This window comes from Oncorhynchus gorbuscha, unplaced genomic scaffold (assembly GCF_021184085.1).
Source record: "Oncorhynchus gorbuscha isolate QuinsamMale2020 ecotype Even-year unplaced genomic scaffold, OgorEven_v1.0 Un_scaffold_1489, whole genome shotgun sequence".
Lineage (NCBI taxonomy): Eukaryota > Metazoa > Chordata > Actinopteri > Salmoniformes > Salmonidae > Oncorhynchus > Oncorhynchus gorbuscha.
The window spans coordinates 1-25725 of NW_025746254.1; the positions used below are offsets into that span (position 1 = coordinate 1).

Genomic DNA, 25725 nt, shown 5'->3' on the forward strand with positions numbered 1-25725 from the left:
GAAGACAGACTCTCTGGACACAACAGGAGCCATTGTTCTGGACACTGTCCCTCTGTCCCTGCTTCCCTGACCCTCTGTCCGTGCATGTGTGTATGGGTGTGTGTGTGTCAGGACTCAGACTAAGCAAAGAGCCAGAGAGAGGCTGATCTGACCTGTAATTTACAAAGAGGCTGATCTGACCTGTAATTAACAGTATGCCTTGTCAGAGTGAATCACCTCAGCCTCACACACACATATACCGTGTTGAGTAACAACCTGACTAAATCTATAGGACTCAAATCTGACTAGTTGTCAATATTCTGTATACTGACAATAACAAACCCAAAGAAAAAGAATGAAAGAGAAAGAAAGAGAAAGAGAAGGAGAGAAGGAGAGAGAGAGAGAAAGAAAAAAGTGGCAGACAATTTGTGTCTGAGGTGGGAGTGCTGTGCGCCTCTATATAGGCACCAGCAAGCACAGCAAACAGACAGCAGAGACAAAGGGGGCTGAGGACTTCATCAACTTCCATTCGCCCAACTGACCGGAATCAACAACATTATTACACAGCTTTTCTAACAGTATTATAGACGTCTACATCTCTTCATCTGACAGACAGACGGACGGACCATGGCGCTACTGACGGGAGGAGAGACTTGCGTCAAATATCTGTTGTTCGTCTTCAACTTCGTCTCCTGGGTGAGTCTCACTCAGTGCAACTCGTTGTGACTGAATACTGACTACAGGGCTGTACTCAGGGCTGTACTCAGGGCTGTACTCAGGGCTGACTACAGGGCTGTTCTCAGGGCTGTTCTCAGGGCTGACTACAGGGCTGTACTCAGGGCTGTACTCAGGGCTGTACTCAGGGCTGACTACAGGGCTGTACTCAGGGCTGTACTCAGGGCTGTACTCAGGGCTGACTACAGGGCTGTACTCAGGGCTGTACTCAGGGCTGTACTCAGGGCTGTACTCAGGGCTGACTACAGGGCTGTACTCAGGGCTGACTACAGGGCTGTACTCAGGGCTGTACTCAGGGCTGTACTCAGGGCTGACTACAGGGCTGTACTCAGGGCTGACTACAGGGCTGACTACAGGGCTGTACTCAGGGCTGACTACAGGGCTGTACTCAGGGCTGACTACAGGGCTGTACTCAGGGCTGTACTCAGGGCTGTACTCAGGGCTGACTACAGGGCTGTACTCAGGGCTGTACTCAGGGCTGACTACAGGGCTGTACTCAGGGCTGTACTCAGGGCTGTACTCAGGGCTGACTACAGGGCTGTACTCAGGGCTGACTACAGGGCTGTACTCAGGGCTGACTACAGGGCTGTACTCAGGGCTGTACTCAGGGCTGTACTCAGGGCTGTACTCAGGGCTGTACTCAGGGCTGTACTCAGGGCTGACTACAGGGCTGTACTCAGGGCTGACTACAGGGCTGTACTCAGGGCTGACTACAGGGCTGTACTCAGGGCTGTACTCAGGGCTGTATTCAGGGCTGACTACTAATGATGACACCTCGGTCCGGACCTCAGACATTTATTCTCATTTGAAAAGTCAATAACAAAAATATATATTTTCTACACAATAAAGAACATCAATTATGGCTCAACATTGAAATATTGCTCCCCCGCGTAGATCAAGGTCAGAACGCTTCTTGATCTGACAGTTCTATCAGCGCCTGCCTCTTGCTCCCCGCGTAGATCAAAGGTCAGACCGCTTATATTCTGGATCTGACAGTTCTATCAGCGCCTGCCTCTTCACGAACGCGTGGAATCTTGAACACTGGTTTGTTCGTTATGTTCGCCTGCGTCCCCCGGCTATGCCTCCCGGATTTGCTATTATAGAAGCACATTCACTACTCTCTGAAACGGTTAAATCCGCCCTCTCGCTGCACACGCCGAGGGCCTGAGACGTGAAACGAACTGCCCCTGCTTGGAGTCCGCTCAAGTCGGCAGCAAGATACGCTGCAGATGGTGTTTGCTTGATACCGGAAAAAAATACAATTTTAAAACCGTTATCATGTTCCTCAATGAATTCAGTGCCTTTCAGCAGTAGGACTATGCTCTCTCGACACAGAGCGCACCCGACTAGGCTATTGTGTTGTCCAATCATACAAACTTTGTAACTGAGAGTCAATCAAAAGTCACATGACCGAAGTTGCTAGATAACCACCAATGAATTACAGAATATCTCCTATTTGACAAAATCGAGTTGATCATTATACAGACAGCAGATCAGCTCATGAATAACGTGGAGATGAAGAGAGGGATTTGTTTACATATCAAGGTATCTTAACAGGGACCATCTGCCTTCCGGTTACTAGTCCAACGCTCTAACCACTAGGCTACCCTGCCTACTGCCTTCCGGTTACTAGTCCAACGCTCTAACCACTAGGCTACCCTGCCTACTGCCTTCCGGTCACTAGTCCAACGCTCTAACCACTAGGCTACCCTGCCTACTGCCTTCCGGTTAATAGTCCAACGCTCTAACCACTAGGCTACCCTGCCTACTGCCTTCCGGTTAATAGTCCAACGCTCTAACCACTAGGCTACCCTGCCTACTGCCTTCCGGTTACTAGTCCAACGCTCTAACCACTAGGCTACCCTGCCTACTGCCTTCCGGTTACTAGTCCAACGCTCTAACCACTAGGCTACCCTGCCTACTGCCTTCCGGTTACTAGTCCAACGCTCTAACCACTAGGCTACCCTGCCTACTGCCTTCCGGTTACTAGTCCAACGCTCTAACCACTAGGCTACCCTGCCTACTGCCTTCCGGTTACTAGTCCAACGCTCTAACCACTAGGCTACCCTGCCTACTGCCTTCCGGTTAATAGTCCAACGCTCTAACCACTAGGCTACCCTGCCTACTGCCTTCCGGTTACTAGTCCAATGCTCTAACCACTAGGCTACCCTGCCTACTGCCTTCCGGTTACTAGTCCAATGCTCTAACCACTAGGCTACCCTGCCTACTGCCTTCCGGTTACTAGTCCAACGCTCTAACCACTAGGCTACCCTGCCTACTGCCTTCCGGTTAATAGTCCAACGCTCTAACCACTAGGCTACCCTGCCTTCTGGGCAGCAGTATCAGACAGCACAGAGGAAACGTTATAGTGGCATTGACTCTCTCATAAGGGCAGCAGTATCAGACAGCACAGAGAAGCAGAGGAAACGTTATAGTGGTATTGACTCTCTCATAAGGGCAGCAGTATCAGACAGCACAGAGAAGCAGAGGAAACGTTATAGTGGTATTGACTCTCTCATAAGGGCAGCATTATCAGACAGCACAGAGGAAACGTTATAGTGGTATTGACTCTCTCATAAGGGCAGCAGTATCAGACAGCACAGAGGAAACGTTATAGTGGTATTGACTCTCTCATAAGGGCAGCAGTATCAGACAGCACAGAGGAAACGTTATAGTGGTATTGGCTCTCTCATATGGGCAGCAGTATCAGACAGCACAGAGGAAACGTTATAGTGGTATTGACTCTCTCATAAGGGCAGCAGTATCAGACAGCACAGAGGAAACGTTATAGTGGCATTGACTCTCTCATAAGGGCAGCAGTATCAGACAGCACAGAGGAAACGTTATAGTGGTATTGACTCTTTCATATGGGCAGCAGTATCAGACAGCACAGAGGAAACGTTATAGTGGTATTGACTCTCTCATATGGGCAGCAGTATCAGACAGCACAGAGGAAACGTTATAGTGGTATTGACTCTCTCATAAGGGCAGCAGTATCAGACAGCACAGAGGAAACGTTATAGTGGTATTGACTCTCTCATATGGGCAGCAGTATCAGACAGCACAGAGGAAACGTTATAGTGGTATTGACTCTCTCATATGGGCAGCAGTATCAGACAGCACAGAGGAAACGTTATAGTGGTATTGACTCTCTCATAAGGGCAGCAGTATCAGACAGCACAGAGGAAACGTTATAGTGGCATTGACTCTCTCATATGGGCAGCAGTATCAGACAGCACAGAGAAGCAGAGGAAACGTTATAGTGGTATTGACTCTCTCATATGGGCAGCAGTATCAGACAGCACAGAGGAAACGTTATAGTGGTATTGACTCTCTCATAAGGGCAGCAGTATCAGACAGCACAGAGAAGCAGAGGAAACGTTATAGTGGTATTGACTCTCATATGGGCAGCAGTATCAGACAGCACAGAGGAAACGTTATAGTGGTATTGACTCTCTCATAAGGGCAGCAGTATCAGACAGCACAGAGGAAACGTTATAGTGGTATTGACTCTCTCATATGGGGCAGTATCAGACAGCACAGAGGAAACGTTATAGTGGTATTGACTCTCTCATAAGGGCAGCAGTATCAGACAGCACAGAGGAAACGTTATAGTGGTATTGACTCTCTCATATGGGCAGCAGTATCAGACAGCACAGAGGAATCGTTATAGTGGTATTGACTCTCTCATATGGGCAGCAGTATCAGACAGCACAGAGGAAACGTTATAGTGGTATTGACTCTCTCATATGGGCAGCAGTATCAGACAGCACAGAGGAAACGTTATAGTGGTATTGACTCTCTCATATGGGCAGCAGTATCAGACAGCACAGAGGAAACGTTATAGTGGTATTGACTCTCTCATAAGGGCAGCAGTATCAGACAGCACAGAGGAAACGTTATAGTGGTATTGACTCTCTCATAAGGGCAGCAGTATCAGACAGCACAGAGGAAACGTTATAGTGGTATTGACTCTCTCATAAGGGCAGCAGTAACAAATATCACTCACCTCATTTTAGTTAACATTTTTGAATTGTACCAGGCAAGTCAGTTAAGAACAAATTCTTATTTTCAATGACGGCCTGGGAACAGTGGGTTAACTAACTGCCTGTTCAGGGGCAGAACGACAGATTTGTACCTTGTCAGCTCGGGGATTCGATCTTGCAACCTTTCGGTTACTAGTCCAACGCTCTAACCACTAGGCTACCCTGCCGCCCCTTTCTCCTGCCTAATTGTTACCAATTTAAAAAATATATATATATTTCACCTTTATTTAACCAGGTAGGCCAGTTGAGAACAAGTTCTCATTTACAACTGCAACCTGGCCAAGATAAAGCAAAGCAGTGCGACAAAAACAACAACACAGAGTTGGGATAAACAATAAACAAGCCAATGACACAGTAGAAAAAAAAATAGGTCTATATACTGTGTGTGTAAAAGGCATGAGGAGGTAGGCAATAAATAGGCGAATTATTACAATTTAGCAGATGATGATGTGTAAGTAGAGATACTGGTGTGCAAAAGAGCAGAAAAGTAAATAGAAACAGTATGGGGATGAGGTAGGTATATTGGGTGGGCTAATTACAGATGGACTATGAATAGTTGCAGCGATCGGGTAGCTGCTCAGATAGCTGATGTTTAAAGTTGGTGAGGGAAATGAAAGTCTCCAACTGGTTTTTGCAATTAGTTCCAGTAACTGGCAGCAGAGAACTGGAAGGAAAGGCGGCCAAATGCCGTGTTGGCTTTGGGGACGAACAGTGAGATATACCTGCTGGAACGTGTTGGCTTTGGGGACGAACAGTGAGATATACCTGCTGGAACGTGTTGGCTTTGGGGATGACCAGTGAGATATACCTGCTGGAACGTGTTGGCTTTGGGGATGAACAGTGAGATATACCTGCTGGAACGTGTTGGCTTTGGGGATGACCAGTGAGATATACCTGCTGGAACGTGTTGGCTTTGGGGATGAACAGTGAGATATACCTGCTGGAACGTGTTGGCTTTGGGGACGAACAGTGAGATATACCTGCTGGAACGTGTTGGCTTTGGGGATGACCAGTGAGATATACCTGCTGGAACGTGTTGGCTTTGGGGATGACCAGTGAGATATACCTGCTGGAACGTGTTGGCTTTGGGGATGACCAGTGAGATATACCTGCTGGAACGTGTTGGCTTTGGGGATGACCAGTGAGATATACCTGCTGGAACGTGTTGGCTTTGGGGACGAACAGTGAGATATACCTGCTGGAACGTGTTGGCTTTGGGGATGACCAGTGAGATATACCTACTGGAACGTGTTGGCTTTGGGGATGACCAGTGAGATATACCTGCTGGAACGTGTTGGCTTTGGGGATGACCAGTGAGATATACCTGCTGGAACGTGTTGGCTTTGGGGATGACCAGTGAGATATACCTGCTGGAACGTGTTGGCTTTGGGGATGACCAGTGAGATATACCTGCTGGAACGTGTTGGCTTTGGGGATGACCAGTGAGATATACCTGCTGGAACGCGTGCTACGGGTTGGCTTTGGGGATGAACAGTGAGATATACCTGCTGGAACGCGTGCTACGGGTTGGCTTTGGGGACGAACAGTGAGATATACCTGCTGGAACGCGTGCTACGGGTTGGCTTTGGGGATGAACAGTGAGATATACCTGCTGGAACGCGTGCTACGGGTTGGCTTTGGGGATGACCAGTGAGATATACCTGCTGGAACGTGTTGGCTTTGGGGATGACCAGTGAGATATACCTGCTGGAACGTGTTGGCTTTGGGGATGACCAGTGAGATATACCTGCTGGAACGTGTTGGCTTTGGGGATGACCAGTGAGATATACCTGCTGGAACGTGTTGGCTTTGGGGATGACCAGTGAGATATACCTGCTGGAACGTGTTGGCTTTGGGGATGACCAGTGAGATATACCTGCTGGAACGTGTTGGCTTTGGGGATGACCAGTGAGATATACCTGCTGGAACGTGTTGGCTTTGGGGATGACCAGTGAGATATACCTGCTGGAACGTGTTGGCTTTGGGGATGATCAGTGAGATATACCTGCTGGAACGTGTTGGCTTTGGGGATGACCAGTGAGATATACCTGCTGGAACGTGTTGGCTTTGGGGATGACCAGTGAGATATACCTGCTGGAACGTGTTGGCTTTGGGGATGACCAGTGAGATATACCTGCTGGAACGTGTTGGCTTTGGGGATGAACAGTGAGATATACCTGCTGGAACGTGTTGGCTTTGGGGATGATCAGTGAGATATACCTGCTGGAACGTGTTGGCTTTGGGGATGACCAGTGAGATATACCTGCTGGAACGTGTTGGCTTTGGGGACGAACAGTGAGATATACCTGCTGGAACGTGTTGGCTTTGGGGATGACCAGTGAGATATACCTGCTGGAACGTGTTGGCTTTGGGGATGATCAGTGAGATATACCTGCTGGAACGTGTTGGCTTTGGGGATGACCAGTGAGATATACCTGCTGGAACGTGTTGGCTTTGGGGACGAACAGTGAGATATACCTGCTGGAACGTGTTGGCTTTGGGGATGACCAGTGAGATATACCTGCTGGAACGTGTTGGCTTTGGGGACGAACAGTGAGATATACCTGCTGGAACGTGTTGGCTTTGGGGATGACCAGTGAGATATACCTGCTGGAACGTGTTGGCTTTGGGGATGAACAGTGAGATATACCTGCTGGAACGTGTTGGCTTTGGGGATGACCAGTGAGATATACCTGCTGGAACGTGTTGGCTTTGGGGATGACCAGTGAGATATACCTGCTGGAACGCGTGCTACGGGTTGGCTTTGGGGATGAACAGTGAGATATACCTGCTGGAACGCGTGCTACGGGTTGGCTTTGGGGATGAACAGTGAGATATACCTGCTGGAACGTGTTGGCTTTGGGGATGACCAGTGAGATATACCTGCTGGAACGTGTGCTACGGGTGGGTGTTGGGGATAGTCAGTTTTACTAGGGTAAGTTTGGCGGCGTGAGTGAAGGAGGCTTTGTTGCGAAATAGAAAGTCAATTCTAGATTTGGTTTTGGATTGTAGCTGTTCAAGATGAGTCTGGAAGGAGAGTTTACAGTCTAGCAAGAAACCTAGGTATTTATAGTTGTCCACATATTCTAGGTCAGAACCGTCCAGGGTGGTGATGCTAGTCGGGCGGGAGGGTGCGGGCAGGAAATGGTTGAAAAGCATGCATTTGGTTTTTACTAGGGTTTAAGAGCAGTTGGAGGCCACGTAAGGAGTGTTGTATGGCATTGAAGCTTGTTTGGAGGTTAGATAGCACAGTGTCCAAAGAGGAGCCAGAAGGATACAGAATGGTATCGTCTGCGTAGAGGTGGATCAAGGAATAGCCCGCAGCAAGAGCAACATCATTTATATATACAGAGAAAAGAGTCAGCCCGAGAATTGAACCCTGTGGTACCCCCATAGAGACTGCCAGAGGACTGGACAACATGCCCTTAGATTTGACACACTGAACTCTGTCTGCAAAGTAATTGGTGAACCAAGCAAGGCAGTCATTAGAAAAACCGAGGCTACTAAGAATATGGTGATTGACAGAGTTGAAAGCCTTGGCCAGGTCGATGAAGATGGCTGCACAGTACTGTCTTTTATCGATGGCGGTTATGATATCATTTAGTACCTTGAGTGTGGCTGAGGTGCACCCGTGACCGGCTCGGAAACCGGATTGCACAGCGGAGAAGGTACGATGGGATTCGTGATGGTCAGTTATCTGTTTGTTGACTTGGCTTTCGAAAGAGCTTAGATAGGCAGGGCAGGATGGATATAAGTCTGTAACAGTTTGGGTCCAGGGTGTCTCCCCTTTGAAGAGGGGGATGACCGCGGCAGCTTCCCCAATCCTTGGGGATCTCAGACGATATGAAAGAGAGGTTGAACAGGCTGGTAATAGGGGTTGCGACAATGGCGGCGGACCGTTTCAGAAATAGAGGGTCCAGATTGTCAAGCCCAGCTGATTTCTATGGGTCCAGGTTTGGCAGCTCTTTCAAAACATCAGCTATCTGGATTTGGGTAAAGGAGAAGCTAGGGAGGCTTGGTCGAGTAGCTGCGGGGGGCGGAGCTGTTGGCTGAAGTTGGAGTAGCTAGGAGGAAGGCATGGCCAGCCGTTGAGAAATGCTTGTTGAAGTTTTTGATTATCACGGATTTATCGGTGGTGACCGTGTTACCTAGCCTCAGTGCAGTGGGCAGCTGGGAGGAGGTGCTCTTGTTCTCCATGGACTTCACAGTGTCCCAGAACGTTTTGGAGTTGGAGCTACAGGATGCAAACTTCTGCCTGAAGAAGCTGGCCTTAGCTTTCCTGACTGACTGCGTGTATTGGTTCCTGACTTCCCTGAACAGTTGCATATCGCGGGGACTATTCGATGCTATTGCAGTCTTTATCTTTGATTGATGCTAAAGTAACTATAGCCTCAACTCTGCACGCTGTGGTCGTGGGCTCCTGGCTCTGACTTCACTGTCTTCATCGGTCAATCAGATTAGCCTTGCGTCCTGTTTATACGATGGGCTTGAATGGATGCTGTTGGTGTTCCACTGACTGCAATGATTGTTGATTTAATCAGGCTAAACCCTTCACCGTGGCATTAAGAAGGAATAATATTAACATGACTATACATGAGTATAGAGGACATTACCATAGTAACATGACTATACATGAGTATAGAGGACATTACCATAGTAACATGACTATACATGAGTATAGAGGACATTACCATAGTAACATGACTATACATGAGTATAGAGGACCATAGTAACATGACTATACATGAGTATAGAGGACATTACCATAGTAACATGACTATACATGAGTATAGATGACATTACCATAGTAACATGACTATACATGAGTATAGAGGACATTACCATAGTAACATGACTATACATGAGTATAGAGGACATTACCATAGTAACATGACTATACATGAGTATAGAGGACATTACCATAGTAACATGACTATACATGAGTATAGAGGACATTACCATAGTAACATGACTATACATGAGTATAGATGACATTACCATAGTAACATGACTATACATGAGTATCGAGGACATTACCATAGTAACATGACTATACATGAGTATAGAGGACATTACCATAGTAACATGACTATACATGAGTATAGAGGACCATAGTAACATGACTATACATGAGTATAGAGGACATTACCATAGTAACATGACTATACATGAGTATAGAGGACATTACCTTAGTAACATGACTATACATGAGTATAGAGGACATTACCATAGTAACATGACTATACATGAGTATAGAGGACATTACCATAGTAACATGACTATACATGAGTATAGAGGACATTACCATAGTAACATGACTATACATGAGTATAGAGGACATTACCATAGTAACATGACTATACATGAGTATAGAGGGCATTACCATAGTAACATGACTATACATGAGTATAGAGGACATTACCATAGTAACATGACTATACATGAGTATAGAGGACATTACCATAGTAACATGACTATACATGAGTATAGAGGACATTACCATAGTAACATGACTATACATGAGTATAGAGGACCATAGTAACATGACTATACATGAGTATAGAGGACATTACCATAGTAACATGACTATACATGAGTATAGAGGACATTACCATAGTAACATGACTATACATGAGTATAGAGGACATTACCATAGTAACATGACTATACATGAGTATAGAGGACCATAGTAACATGACTATACATGAGTATAGAGGACATTACCATAGTAACATGACTATACATGAGTATAGAGGACATTACCATAGTAACATGACTATACATGAGTATAGAGGACATTACCATAGTAACATGACTATACATGAGTATAGAGGACATTACCATAGTAACATGACTATACATGAGTATAGAGGGCATTACCATAGTAACATGACTATACATGAGTATAGAGGACCATAGTAACATGACTATACATGAGTATAGAGGACATTACCATAGTAACATGACTATACATGAGTATAGAGGACATTACCATAGTAACATGACTATACATGAGTATAGAGGACACTACCATAGTAACATGACTATACATGAGTATAGAGGACATTACCATAGTAACATGACTATACATGAGTATAGAGGACCATAGTAACATGACTATACATGAGTATAGAGGACATTACCATAGTAACATGACTATACATGAGTATAGAGGACATTACCATAGTAACATGACTATACATGAGTATAGAGGACACTACCATAGTAACATGACTATACATGAGTATAGAGGACATTACCATAGTAACATGACTATACATGAGTATAGAGGACCATAGTAACATGACTATACATGAGTATAGAGGACATTACCATAGTAACATGACTATACATGAGTATAGAGGACATTACCATAGTAACATGACTATACATGAGTATAGAGGACATTACCATAGTAACATGACTATACATGAGTATAGAGGACCATAGTAACATGACTATACATGAGTATAGAGGACATTACCATAGTAACATGACTATACATGAGTATAGAGGACCATAGTAACATGACTATACATGAGTATAGAGGACATTACCATAGTAACATGACTATACATGAGTATAGAGGACATTACCATAGTAACATGACTATACATGAGTATAGAGGACATTACCATAGTAACATGACTATATATGAGTATAGAGGACATTACCATAGTAACATGACTATACATGAGTATAGAGGACATTACCATAGTAACATGACTATACATGAGTATAGAGGACATTACCATAGTAACATGACTATACATGAGTATAGAGGACATTACCATAGTAACATGACTATACATGAGTATAGAGGACCATAGTAACATGACTATACATGAGTATAGAGGACATTACCATAGTAACATGACTATACATGAGTATAGAGGACCATAGTAACATGACTATACATGAGTATAGAGGACATTACCATAGTAACATGACTATACATGAGTATAGAGGACATTACCATAGTAACATGACTATACATGAGTATAGAGGACATTACCATAGTAACATGACTATACATGAGTATAGAGGACATTACCATAGTAACATGACTATACATGAGTATAGAGGACATTACCATAGTAACATGACTATACATGAGTATAGAGGACATTACCATAGTAACATGACTATACATGAGTATAGAGGACATTACCATAGTAACATGACTATACATGAGTATAGAGGACCATAGTAACATGACTATACATGAGTATAGAGGACATTACCATAGTAACATGACTATACATGAGTATAGAGGACATTACCATAGTAACATGAGTATACATGAGTATAGAGGACCATAGTAACATGACTATACATGAGTATAGAGGACCATAGTAACATGACTATACATGAGTATAGAGGACATTACCATAGTAACATGACTATACATGAGTATAGAGGACCATAGTAACATGACTATACATGAGTATAGAGGACCATAGTAACATGACTATACATGAGTATAGAGGACATTACCATAGTAACATGACTATACATGAGTATAGAGGACATTACCATAGTAACATGACTATACATGAGTATAGAGGACATTACCATAGTAACATGACTATACATGAGTATAGAGGACATTACCATAGTAACATGACTATACATGAGTATAGAGGACATTACCATAGTAACATGACTATACATGAGTATAGAGGACCATAGTAACATGACTATACATGAGTATAGAGGACATTACCATAGTAACATGACTATACATGAGTATAGAGGACATTACCATAGTAACATGACTATACATGAGTATAGAGGACATTACCATAGTAACATGACTATACATGAGTATAGAGGACATTACCATAGTAACATGACTATACATGAGTATAGAGGACATTACCATAGTAACATGACTATACATGAGTATAGAGGACATTACCATAGTAACATGACTATACATGAGTATAGAGGACATTACCATAGTAACATGACTATACATGAGTATAGAGGACCATAGTAACATGACTATACATGAGTATAGAGGACATTACCATAGTAACATGACTATACATGAGTATAGAGGACATTACCATAGTAACATGACTATACATGAGTATAGAGGACATTACCATAGTAACATGACTATACATGAGTATAGAGGACATTACCATAGTAACATGAGTATACATGAGTATAGAGGACATTACCATAGTAACATGACTATACATGAGTATAGAGGACCATAGTAACATGACTATACATGAGTATAGAGGACATTACCATAGTAACATGACTATACATGAGTATAGAGGACCATAGTAACATGACTATACATGAGTATAGAGGACATTACCATAGTAACATGACTATACATGAGTATAGAGGACATTACCATAGTAACATGACTATACATGAGTATAGAGGACATTACCATAGTAACATGACTATACATGAGTATAGAGGACATTACCATAGTAACATGACTATACATGAGTATAGAGGACCATAGTAACATGACTATACATGAGTATAGAGGACATTACCATAGTAACATGACTATACATGAGTATAGAGGACATTACCATAGTAACATGACTATACATGAGTATAGAGGACATTACCATAGTAACATGACTATACATGAGTATAGAGGACATTACCATAGTAACATGACTATACATGAGTATAGAGGACATTACCTTAGTAACATGACTATACATGAGTATAGAGGACATTACCATAGTAACATGAGTATAGAGGACCATAGTAACATGAGTATACATGAGTATAGAGGACCATAGTAACATGACTATACATGAGTATAGAGGACATTACCATAGTAACATGACTATACATGAGTATAGAGGACATTACCATAGTAACATGACTATACATGAGTATAGAGGACATTACCATAGTAACATGACTATACATGAGTATAGAGGACCATAGTAACATGACTATACATGAGTATAGAGGACATTACCATAGTAACATGACTATACATGAGTATAGATGACATTACCATAGTAACATGACTATACATGAGTATAGAGGACATTACCATAGTAACATGACTATACATGAGTATAGAGGACCATAGTAACATGACTATACATGAGTATAGAGGACATTACCATAGTAACATGACTATACATGAGTATAGAGGACATTACCATAGTAACATGAGTATACATGAGTATAGAGGACCATAGTAACATGACTATACATGAGTATAGAGGACATTACCATAGTAACATGACTATACATGAGTATAGAGGACATTACCATAGTAACATGACTATACATGAGTATAGAGGACATTACCATAGTAACATGACTATACATGAGTATAGAGGACATTACCATAGTAACATGACTATACATGAGTATAGAGGACATTACCATAGTAACATGACTATACATGAGTATAGAGGACATTACCATAGTAACATGACTATACATGAGTATAGAGGACCATAGTAACATGACTATACATGAGTATAGAGGACATTACCATAGTAACATGACTATACATGAGTATAGAGGACATTACCATAGTAACATGACTATACATGAGTATAGAGGACATTACCATAGTAACATGACTATACATGAGTATAGAGGACATTACCATAGTAACATGACTATACATGAGTATAGAGGACCATAGTAACATGACTATACATGAGTATAGAGGACATTACCATAGTAACATGACTATACATGAGTATAGAGGACCATAGTAACATGACTATACATGAGTATAGAGGACATTACCATAGTAACATGACTATACATGAGTATAGAGGACATTACCATAGTAACATGACTATACATGAGTATAGAGGACATTACCATAGTAACATGACTATACATGAGTATAGAGGACATTACCATAGTAACATGACTATACATGAGTATAGAGGACATTACCATAGTAACATGACTATACATGAGTATAGAGGACCATAGTAACATGACTATACATGAGTATAGAGGACATTACCATAGTAACATGACTATACATGAGTATAGAGGACCATAGTAACATGACTATACATGAGTATAGAGGACATTACCATAGTAACATGACTATACATGAGTATAGAGGACATTACCATAGTAACATGACTATACATGAGTATAGAGGACATTACCATAGTAACATGACTATACATGAGTATAGAGGACATTACCATAGTAACATGACTATACATGAGTATAGAGGACATTACCTTAGTAACATGACTATACATGAGTATAGAGGACATTACCATAGTAACATGACTATACATGAGTATAGAGGACATTACCATAGTAACATGACTATACATGAGTAGAGAGGACCATAGTAACATGACTATACATGAGTATAGAGGACCATAGTAACATGACTATACATGAGTATAGAGGACATTACCATAGTAACATGACTATACATGAGTATAGAGGACCATAGTAACATGACTATACATGAGTATAGAGGACATTACCATAGTAACATGACTATACATGAGTATAGAGGACATTACCATAGTAACATGACTATACATGAGTATAGAGGACATTACCATAGTAACATGACTATACATGAGTATAGAGGACATTACCATAGTAACATGACTATACATGAGTATAGAGGACATTACCATAGTAACATGACTATACATGAGTATAGAGGACCATAGTAACATGACTATACATGAGTATAGAGGACATTACCATAGTAACATGACTATACATGAGTATAGAGGACATTACCATAGTAACATGACTATACATGAGTATAGAGGACATTACCATAGTAACATGACTATACATGAGTATAGAGGACATTACCATAGTAACATGAGTATAGAGGACCATAGTAACATGACTATACATGAGTATAGAGGACATTACCATAGTAACATGACTATACATGAGTATAGAGGACATTACCATAGTAACATGACTATACATGAGTATAGAGGACATTACCATAGTAACATGACTATACATGAGTATAGAGGACCATAGTAACATGACTATACATGAGTATAGAGGACATTACCATAGTAACATGACTATACATGAGTATAGAGGACATTACCATAGTAACATGACTATACATGAGTATAGAGGACATTACCATAGTAACATGACTATACATGAGTATAGAGGACCATAGTAACATGACTATACATGAGTATAGAGGACATTACCATAGTAACATGACTATACATGAGTATAGAGGACATTACCATAGTAACATGAGTATACATGAGTATAGAGGACCATAGTAACATGACTATACATGAGTATAGAGGACATTACCATAGTAACATGACTATACATGAGTATAGAGGACATTACCATAGTAACATGACTATACATGAGTATAGAGGACATTACCATAGTAACATGACTATACATGAGTATAGAGGACATTACCATAGTAACATGACTATACATGAGTATAGAGGACCATAGTAACATGACTATACATGAGTATAGAGGACATTACCATAGTAACATGACTATACATGAGTATAGAGGACATTACCATAGTAACATGACTATACATGAGTATAGAGGACATTACCATAGTAACATGACTATACATGAGTATAGAGGACATTACCATAGTAACATGACTATACATGAGTATAGAGGACATTACCATAGTAACATGACTATACATGAGTATAGAGGACATTACCATAGTAACATGACTATACATGAGTATAGAGGACCATAGTAACATGACTATACATGAGTATAGAGGACATTACCATAGTAACATGACTATACATGAGTATAGAGGACATTACCATAGTAACATGACATGACTATACATGAGTATAGAGGACATTACCATAGTAACATGACTATACATGAGTATAGAGGACATTACCATAGTAACATGACTATACATGAGTATAGAGGACATTACCATAGTAACATGACTATACATGAGTATAGAGGACCATAGTAACATGACTATACATGAGTATAGAGGACCATAGTAACATGACTATACATGACTATACATGAGTATAGAGGACATTACCATAGTAACATGACTATACATGAGTATAGAGGACATTACCATAGTAACATGACTATACATGAGTATAGAGGGACCATAGTAACATGACTATACATGAGTATAGAGGACATTACCATAGTAACATGACTATACATGAGTATAGAGGACATTACCATAGTAACATGACTATACATGATTATAGAGGACCATAGTAACATGACTATACATGAGTATAGAGGACATTACCATAGTAACATGACTATACATGAGTATAGAGGACATTACCATAGTAACATGAGTATACATGAGTATAGAGGACATTACCATATAGTAACCATAGTAACATGACTATACATGAGTATAGAGGACATTACCATAGTAACAGGACTATACATGAGTATAGAGGACATTACCATAGTAACATGACTATACATGAGTATAGAGGACCATAGTAACATGACTATACATGAGTATAGAGGACATTACCATAGTAACATGACTATACATGAGTATAGAGGACATTACCATAGTAACATGACTATACATGAGTATAGAGGACCATAGTAACATGACTATACATGAGTATAGAGGACATTACCATAGTAACATGACTATACATGAGTATAGAGGACATTACCATAGTAACATGACTATACATGAGTATAGAGGACATTACCATAGTAACATGACTATACATGAGTATAGAGGACATTACCATAGTAACATGACTATACATGAGTATAGAGGACCATAGTAACATGACTATACATGAGTATAGAGGACATTACCATAGTAACATGACTATACATGAGTATAGAGGACATTACCATAGTAACATGACTATACATGAGTATAGAGGGACCATAGTAACATGACTATACATGAGTATAGAGGACATTACCATAGTAACATGACTATACATGAGTATAGAGGACATTACCATAGTAACATGACTATACATGAGTATAGAGGACATTACCATAGTAACATGACTATACATGAGTATAGAGGACATTACCATAGTAACATGACTATACATGAGTATAGAGGACATTACCATAGTAACATGACTATACATGAGTATAGAGGACATTACCATAGTAACATGACTATACATGAGTATAGAGGACATTACCATAGTAACATGACTATACATGAGTATAGAGGACATTACCATAGTAACATGACTATACATGAGTATAGAGGACATTACCATAGTAACATGACTATACATGAGTATAGAGGACATTACCATAGTAACATGACTATACATGAGTATAGAGGACATTACCATAGTAACATGACTATACATGAGTATAGAGGACATTACCATAGTAACATGACTATACATGAGTATAGAGGACCATAGTAACATGACTATACATGAGTATAGAGGACATTACCATAGTAACATGACTATACATGAGTATAGAGGACATTACCATAGTAACATGACTATACATGAGTATAGAGGACATTACCATAGTAACATGACTATACATGAGTATAGAGGACATTACCATAGTAACATGACTATACATGAGTATAGAGGACCATAGTAACATGACTATACATGAGTATAGAGGACATTACCATAGTAACATGACTATACATGAGTATAGAGGACATTACCATAGTAACATGACTATACATGAGTATAGAGGACATTACCATAGTAACATGACTATACATGAGTATAGAGGACATTACCATAGTAACATGACTATACATGAGTATAGAGGACATTACCATAGTAACATGACTATACATGAGTATAGAGGACATTACCATAGTAACATGACTATACATGAGTATAGAGGACATTACCATAGTAACATGACTATACATGAGTATAGAGGACATTACCATAGTAACATGACTATACATGAGTATAGAGGACCATAGTAACATGACTATACATGAGTATAGAGGACATTACCATAGTAACATGACTATACATGAGTATAGAGGACATTACCATAGTAACATGACTATACATGAGTATAGAGGACATTACCATAGTAACATGACTATACATGAGTATAGAGGACATTACCATAGTAACATGACTATACATGAGTATAGAGGACATTACCATAGTAACATGACTATACATGAGTATAGAGGACATTACCATAGTAACATGACTATACATGAGTATAGAGGACATTACCATAGTAACATAGTAACTAGTCTAAAGAAGGCCAGTTTTGCTGCTTCTTTAATCAGAACAACAGTTTTCAGCTGTTCTAACATAATTGCAAAAGGGTTTTCTCAGGATCAATTGACTTTAACATGATAAACTTATTAGCTAACACAACGGACATTAGAACCATAGTAACATGACTATACATGAGTAAAAAAATCAGAGGTTTCAATAGTCATTTACCATAACAAGTAACATGATTTCTATACAATTTGATGTTATTTTAATGGAACAAAAATTCTATTTACATAGTAACAAATGACTAGTCCTTTTACATAAACTATAGAGGACCATAGTAACATGACTATAAATGAGTCTGCCAGTCCTTTTGACAGTCTATAAAACAAATGAGTCTGCCAGTCCTTTTGACAGTATTTCCTGACAGTCTATAAACTACAAATGAGTCTGCCAGTCCTTTTGAGTCTATAAACTACAAATGAGTCTGCCAGTCCTTTTGACAGTATTTCAATCTGAAGGAGGTTTGAAGTGACTGATATGCATCAGAAAGGGAAGTTCAGAAGACTGTCATGTTGTCTGCTCTTCTAGTAACATCAGACTATCATGAGTGATAGAGAACAACAGCCATAGTTTAAATGACTATCATGTAGTGACCGTCTGGGTAGAACAGAACAACAGCCATAGTTTGGGAAAATCATGTAGTGTGACCGTCTGGGTAGAACAGAACAACAGCCCTAGTTTGGGAAACTATCATGTAGTGTGACATTCCATAGAACAACAGCCCTAGTTTGGGAAACTCTATCATGTAGTGTGATAGAACAGGCCCTAGTTTGGGAAACTCTATCATGTAGTGTGACCGTCTGGGTAGAACAGAACAACAGCCCAGTTTGGGAAACTCTATCATGTAGTGTGACCGTCTGGGTAGAACAGAACAACAGCCCTAGTTTGGGAAACTCTATCATGTAGTGTGATAGTCTGGGTAGAACAGAACAACAGCCCTAGTTTGGGAAACTCTATCATGTAGTGTGAGTCTGGGTAGAACAGAACAACAGCCCTAGTTTGGGAAACTCTATCATGTAGTGTGACCTTCTGGGTAGAACAGAACACAGCCCTAGTTTGGGAAACTCTATCATGTAGTGTTCTAGAACAGAACAACAGCCCTAGTTTGGGAAACTCTATCATGTAGTGTTTCTGGGTAGAACAGAACAACAGCCCTAGTTTGGGAAACTCTATCATGTAGTGTGACCGTCTGGGTAGAACAGAACAACATAGTTTGGGAAACTCTATCATGTAGTGTGACCTTCTGGGTAGAACAGAACAACAGCCCTAGTTTGGGAAACTCTATCATGTAGTGTGACCGTCTGGGTAGAACAGAACAACAGCCCTAGTTTGGGAAACTCTATCATGTAGTGTGACCTTCTGGGTAGAACAGAACAACAGCCCTAGTTTGGGAAACTCTATCATGTAGTGTGACCGTCTGGGTAGAACAGAACAACAGCCCTAGTTTGGGAAACTCTATCATGTAGTGTGACCGTCTGGGTAGAACAGAAAACAGCCCAGCCCTAGTTTGGGAAAGCCCTAGTTTGGGAAACTATCATGTAGTGTGACCTTCTGGGTAGAACAGAACAACAGCCCTAGTTTGGGAAACTCTATCATGTAGTGTGACCGTCTGGGTAGAACAGAACAACAGCCCTAGTTTTCATGTAGTGTGACCTTCTGGGTAAACAGAACAACAGCCCTAGTTTGGGAAACTCTATCATGTAGTGTGACCGTCTGGGTAGAACAGAACAACAGCCCTAGTTTGGGAAACTCTATCATGTAGTGTGACCTTCTGGGTAGAACAGAACAACAGCCCTAGTTTGGGAAACTCTATCATGTAGTGTGACCAGTCTATAGAACAGAACAACAGCCCTAGTTTGGGAAACTCTATCATGTAGTGTGACCTTCTGGGTAGAACAGAACAACAGCCCTAGTTTGGGAAACTCTATCATGTAGTGTGACCGTCTGGGTAGAACAGAACAACAGCCCTAGTTTGGGAAACTCTATCATGTAGTGTGACCTTCTGGGTAGAACAGAACAACAGCCCTAGTTTGGGAAACTCTATCATGTAGTGTGACCTTCTGTAGAACAGAACAACAGCCCTAGTTTGGGAAACTCTATCATGTAGTGTGACCGTCAGAACAGAACAACAGCCCTAGTTTGGGAAACTCTGTGATCATGTAGTGTGACCATGTAGTGTGTCTGGGTAGAACAGAACAACAGCCCTAGTTTGGGAAACTCTATCATGTAGTGTGACCGTCTGGGTAGAACAGAACAACAGCCCTAGTTTGGGAAACTCTATCATGTAGTGTGACCGTCTGGGTAGAACAGAACAACAGCCCTAGTTTGGGAAACTCTATCATGTAGTGTGACCGTCTGGGTAGAACAGAACAACAGCCCTAGTTTGGGAAACTCTATCATGTAGTGTGACCGTCTGGGTAGAACAGAACAACAGCCCTAGTTTGGGAAACTCTATCATGTAGTGTGACCGTCTGGGTAGAACAGAACAACAGCCCTAGTTTGGGAAACTCTATCATGTAGTGTGACCGTCTGGGTAGAACAGAACAACAGCCCTAGTTTGGGAAACTCTATCATGTAGTGTGACCGTCTGGGTAGAACAGAACAACAGCCCTAGTTTGGGAAACTCTATCATGTAGTGTGACCTTCTGGGTAGAACAGAACAACAGCCCTAGTTTGGGAAACTCTATCATGTAGTGTGACCGTCTGGGTAGAACAGAACAACAGCCCTAGTTTGGGAAACTCTGCTTTATGACAAAGAAGTGAAAGTGTATTGATTTCTTCCTCTGACTTTCTCACGTCTCCTGTTCCTCTGTTCCTCCTGTGGGTGGAGAACAGAGAGAAAGAGGGGCAAATAGAAACAGAGAGATTGGAGAAAAAGGAGAGAGAGAGGCTGGTGGCGGGGAGACAAAGACATTGTTGTTGATTATCTAGAGTCCTGAGGGAGAACAGAGCTTCAGTTACACACACACCCCTAGAGGTCAACTGTTTGTGTGAAACTGTGTGTGTGTGTGTGTGTGTGTGTGTGTGTGTGTGTGTGTGTGTGTGTGTGTGTGTGTGTGTGTGTGTGTGTGTGTGTGTGTGTGTGTGTGTGTGTGTGTGTGTGTGTGTGTGTGTGTGTGTGTGTGTGTGTGTGTGTGTGTGTGTGTGTGTGTGTGTGTCATCATTGATGCTACCCTGGTAAACTTGTCACCACCAAGGGGGGAACAAACAGAAAACAGCACCCAGCCATAATATTACCATATCTGATCATTATGGAGACCTTCCTGCATCTGATCATTGTTATCTTCCATGTCATGTTTACCTAACCTGTTGTTATGGAGAGGTCTTCAATAGAGACCTTCCTGCTAACCTGTTGTTATGGAGAGGTCTTCAATGGAGACCTTCCTGCTAACCTGTTGTTATGGAGAGGTCTTCAATGGAGACCTGTTGTTATGGAGAGGTCTTCCATGGAGGCATTCCTGCTAACCTGTTGTTATGGAGACCTTCCTGGTAACATGTTGTTATGGAGACCTTCCTGGTAACATGTTGTTATGGAGAGGTCTTCAATGGAGACCTTCCTGGTAACCTGTTGTTATGGAGAGGTCTTCAATGGAGACCTTCCTGCTAACCTGGTGTTATGCAGAGGTCTTCAATAGAGACCTTCCTGCTAACCTGGTGTTATGGAGAGGTCTTCAATGGAGACCTCCCTGCTAACCTGTTGTTGTGGAGAGGTCTTCAACAGAGACCTTCCTGGAAACCTGTTGTTATGGAGAGGTCTTCCATGGAGGCCTTCCTGCTAACCTGTTGTTATGGAGACCTTCCTGGTAACCTGTTGTTATGGAGACCTTCCTGGTAACATGTTGTTATGGAGAGGTCTTCAATGGAGACCTTCCTGGTAACCTGTTGTTATGGAGAGGTCTTCAATGGAGACCTTCCTGGTAACCTGTTGTTATGGAGAGGTGGAGACCTTCCTGGTAACCTGTTGTTATGGAGAGGTCTTCAATAGAGACCTTCCTGGTAACCTGTTGTTATGGAGAGGTCTTCAATAGAGACCTTCCTGGTAACCTGTTGTTGTGGAGAGGTCTTCAACGGAGACCTTCCTGGTAACCTGTTGTTATGGAGACCTTCCTGGTAACATGTTGTTATGGAGAGTTCTTCAATGGAGACCTTCCTGGTAACCTGTTGTTATGGAGAGGTCTTCAATGGAGACCTTCCTGGTAACCTGTTGTTATGGAGAGGTCTTCAATGGAGACCTTCCTGGTAACCTGCTGTTATGGAGAGGTCTTCAATGGAGACCTTCCTGGTAACCTGTTGTTATGGAGAGGTCTTCAATAGAGACCTTCCTGGTAACCTGTTGTTGTGGAGAGGTCTTCAACGGAGACCTTCCTGCTAACCTGTTGTTATGGATAGGTCTTCCATGTCATGTTTACCTAACCTGTTGTTATGGAGAGGTATTCAATGGAGACCTTCCTGGTAACCTGTTGTTATGGAGAGGTCTTCAATAGAGACCCTCCTGCTAACCTGTTGTTATGCAGAGGTCTTCAATGTCATGTTTACCTAACCTGTTGTTATGGAGAGGTCTTCAATGTCATGTTTACCTAACCTGTTGTTATGGAGAGGTCTTCAATGTCATGTTTCCCTAACCTGTTGTTATGGAGAGGTCTTCAATGGAGACCTTCCTGCTAACCTGTTGTTATGGAGAGGTCTTCAATGGAGACCCCTAACCTGTTGTTATGGAACCATGTCATGTTTACCTAACCTGTTGTTATGGAGAGGTCTTCATGGAGACCTTACCTAACCTGTTGTTATGAAGAGGTCTTCAATGGAGACCTTCCTGCTAAACTGGTGTTATGGAGAGGTCTTCAATGGAGACCTTCCTGGTAACCTGTTGTTATGGAGAGGTCTTCCATGTCATGTTTACCTAACCTGTTGTTATGGAGAGGTCTTCAATGGAGACCTTCCTGCTAACCTGTTGTTATGGAGAGGTCTTCAATGGAGACCTTCCTGCTAACCTGTTGTTATGGAGAGGTCTTCAATGGAGACCTTCCTGGTAACCTGTTGTTATGGAGAGGTCTTCCATGTCATGTTTACCTAACCTGTTGTTATGGAGAGGTCTTCAATGTAGACCTTCCTGCTAACCTGTTGTTATGGAGAGGTCTTCCATGTCATGTTTACCTAACCTGGTGTTATGGAGAGGTCTTCCATGTCATGTTTACCTAACCTGTTGTTATGGAGAGGTCTTCAATGTAGACCTTCCTGCTAACCTGTTGTTATGGAGAGGTCATGTTTCTAACCTGGTGTTATGGAGAGGTCTTCCATGGTTTACCTAACCTGTTGTTATGGAGAGGTCTTCCATGTCATGTTTACCTAACCTGTTGTTATGGAGAGGTCTTCAATGGAGACCTTCCTGCTAACCTGTTGTTATGGAGAGGTCTTCAATGGAGACCTTCCTGCTAACCTGTTGTTATGGAGAGGTCTTCAATGGAGACCTTCCTGCTAACCTGTTGTTATGGAGAGGTCTTCAATGTCATGTTTACCTAACCTGTTGTTATGGAGAGGTCTTCAATGTCAGACCTTCCTAACCTGTTGTTATGGAGAGGTCTTCCATGTCATGTTTACCTAACCTGGTGTTATGGAGAGGTCTTCCATGTCATGTTTACCTAACCTGTTGTTATGGAGAGGTCTTCAATGAGTTTCCTAACCTGTTGTTATGGAGAGGTCTTCCATGTCATGTTTCCTGGTAACCTGTTGTTATGGAGAGGTCTTCAATGGAGACCTTCCTGCTAACCTGTTGTTATGGAGAGGTCTTCAATGTCAGACCTTCCTGCTAACCTGGTGTTATGGAGAGGTCTTCAATGTAGACCTTCCTGCTAACCTGTTGTTATGGAGAGGTCTTCCATGTCATGTTTACCTAACCTGGTGTTATGGAGAGGTCTTCCATGTCATGTTTACCTAACCTGTTGTTATGGAGAGGTCTTCAATGGAGACCTTCCTGGTAACCTGTTGTTATGGAGAGGTCTTCAATGGAGACCTTCCTGCTAACCTGTTGTTATGGAGAGGTCTTCAATGGAGACCTTCCTGCTAACCTGGTGTTATGGAGAGGTCTTCAATGGAGACCTTCCTGGTAACCTGTTGTTATGGAGAGGTCTTCAATGTCATGTTTACCTAACCTGTTGTTATGGAGAGGTCTTCAATGTCATGTTTACCTAACCTGGTGTGATGGAGAGGTCTTCCATGTCATGTTTACCTAACCTGTTGTTATGGAGAGGTCTTCAATGGAGACCTTCCTGCTAACCTGTTGTTATGGAGAGGTCTTCAATGGAGACCTTCCTGCTAACCTGGTGTTATGGAGAGGTCTTCAATGGAGACCTTCCTGCTAACCTGGTGTTATGGAGAGGTCTTCAATGGAGACCTTCCAGGTAACCTGTTGTTATGGAGAGGTCTTCAATGTCATGTTTACCTAACCTGTTGTTATGGAGAGGTCTTCAATGTCATGTTTACCTAACCTGGTGTGATGGAGAGGTCTTCCATGTCATGTTTACCTAACCTGGTGTGATGGAGAGGTCTTCAATGGTGAGTGTCCAGCTGTAGACTGTAAGGACAGACCCCCAAGACATTAAGCTCATCTACCGAGCTCATGTACAAAGCAGCAAACAGTAACAAATAACCAGACAAATACATTTGCAGACATATTAGATGTGTTTACCATCACAAGAGGAAAATAGTGATGTTTAGCCCTGCTAATC

General features: G+C 41.8%; 1 protein-coding gene across 1 annotated transcript in view; it reads left to right on the forward strand.

Moving 5' to 3' along the window:
- The first annotated feature begins 461 nt into the window (after window positions 1-461).
- LOC124023052 (CD9 antigen-like) overlaps window positions 462-25725 on the forward strand; it is a 58709-nt gene continuing 33445 nt past the window's right edge. Inside the window, exon 1 of the mRNA XM_046337643.1 lies at window positions 462-675. Coding sequence (XP_046193599.1) covers window positions 607-675 — 69 coding nt within the window. The 5' untranslated portion in view covers window positions 462-606. The remainder of the gene's footprint in view (window positions 676-25725) is intronic.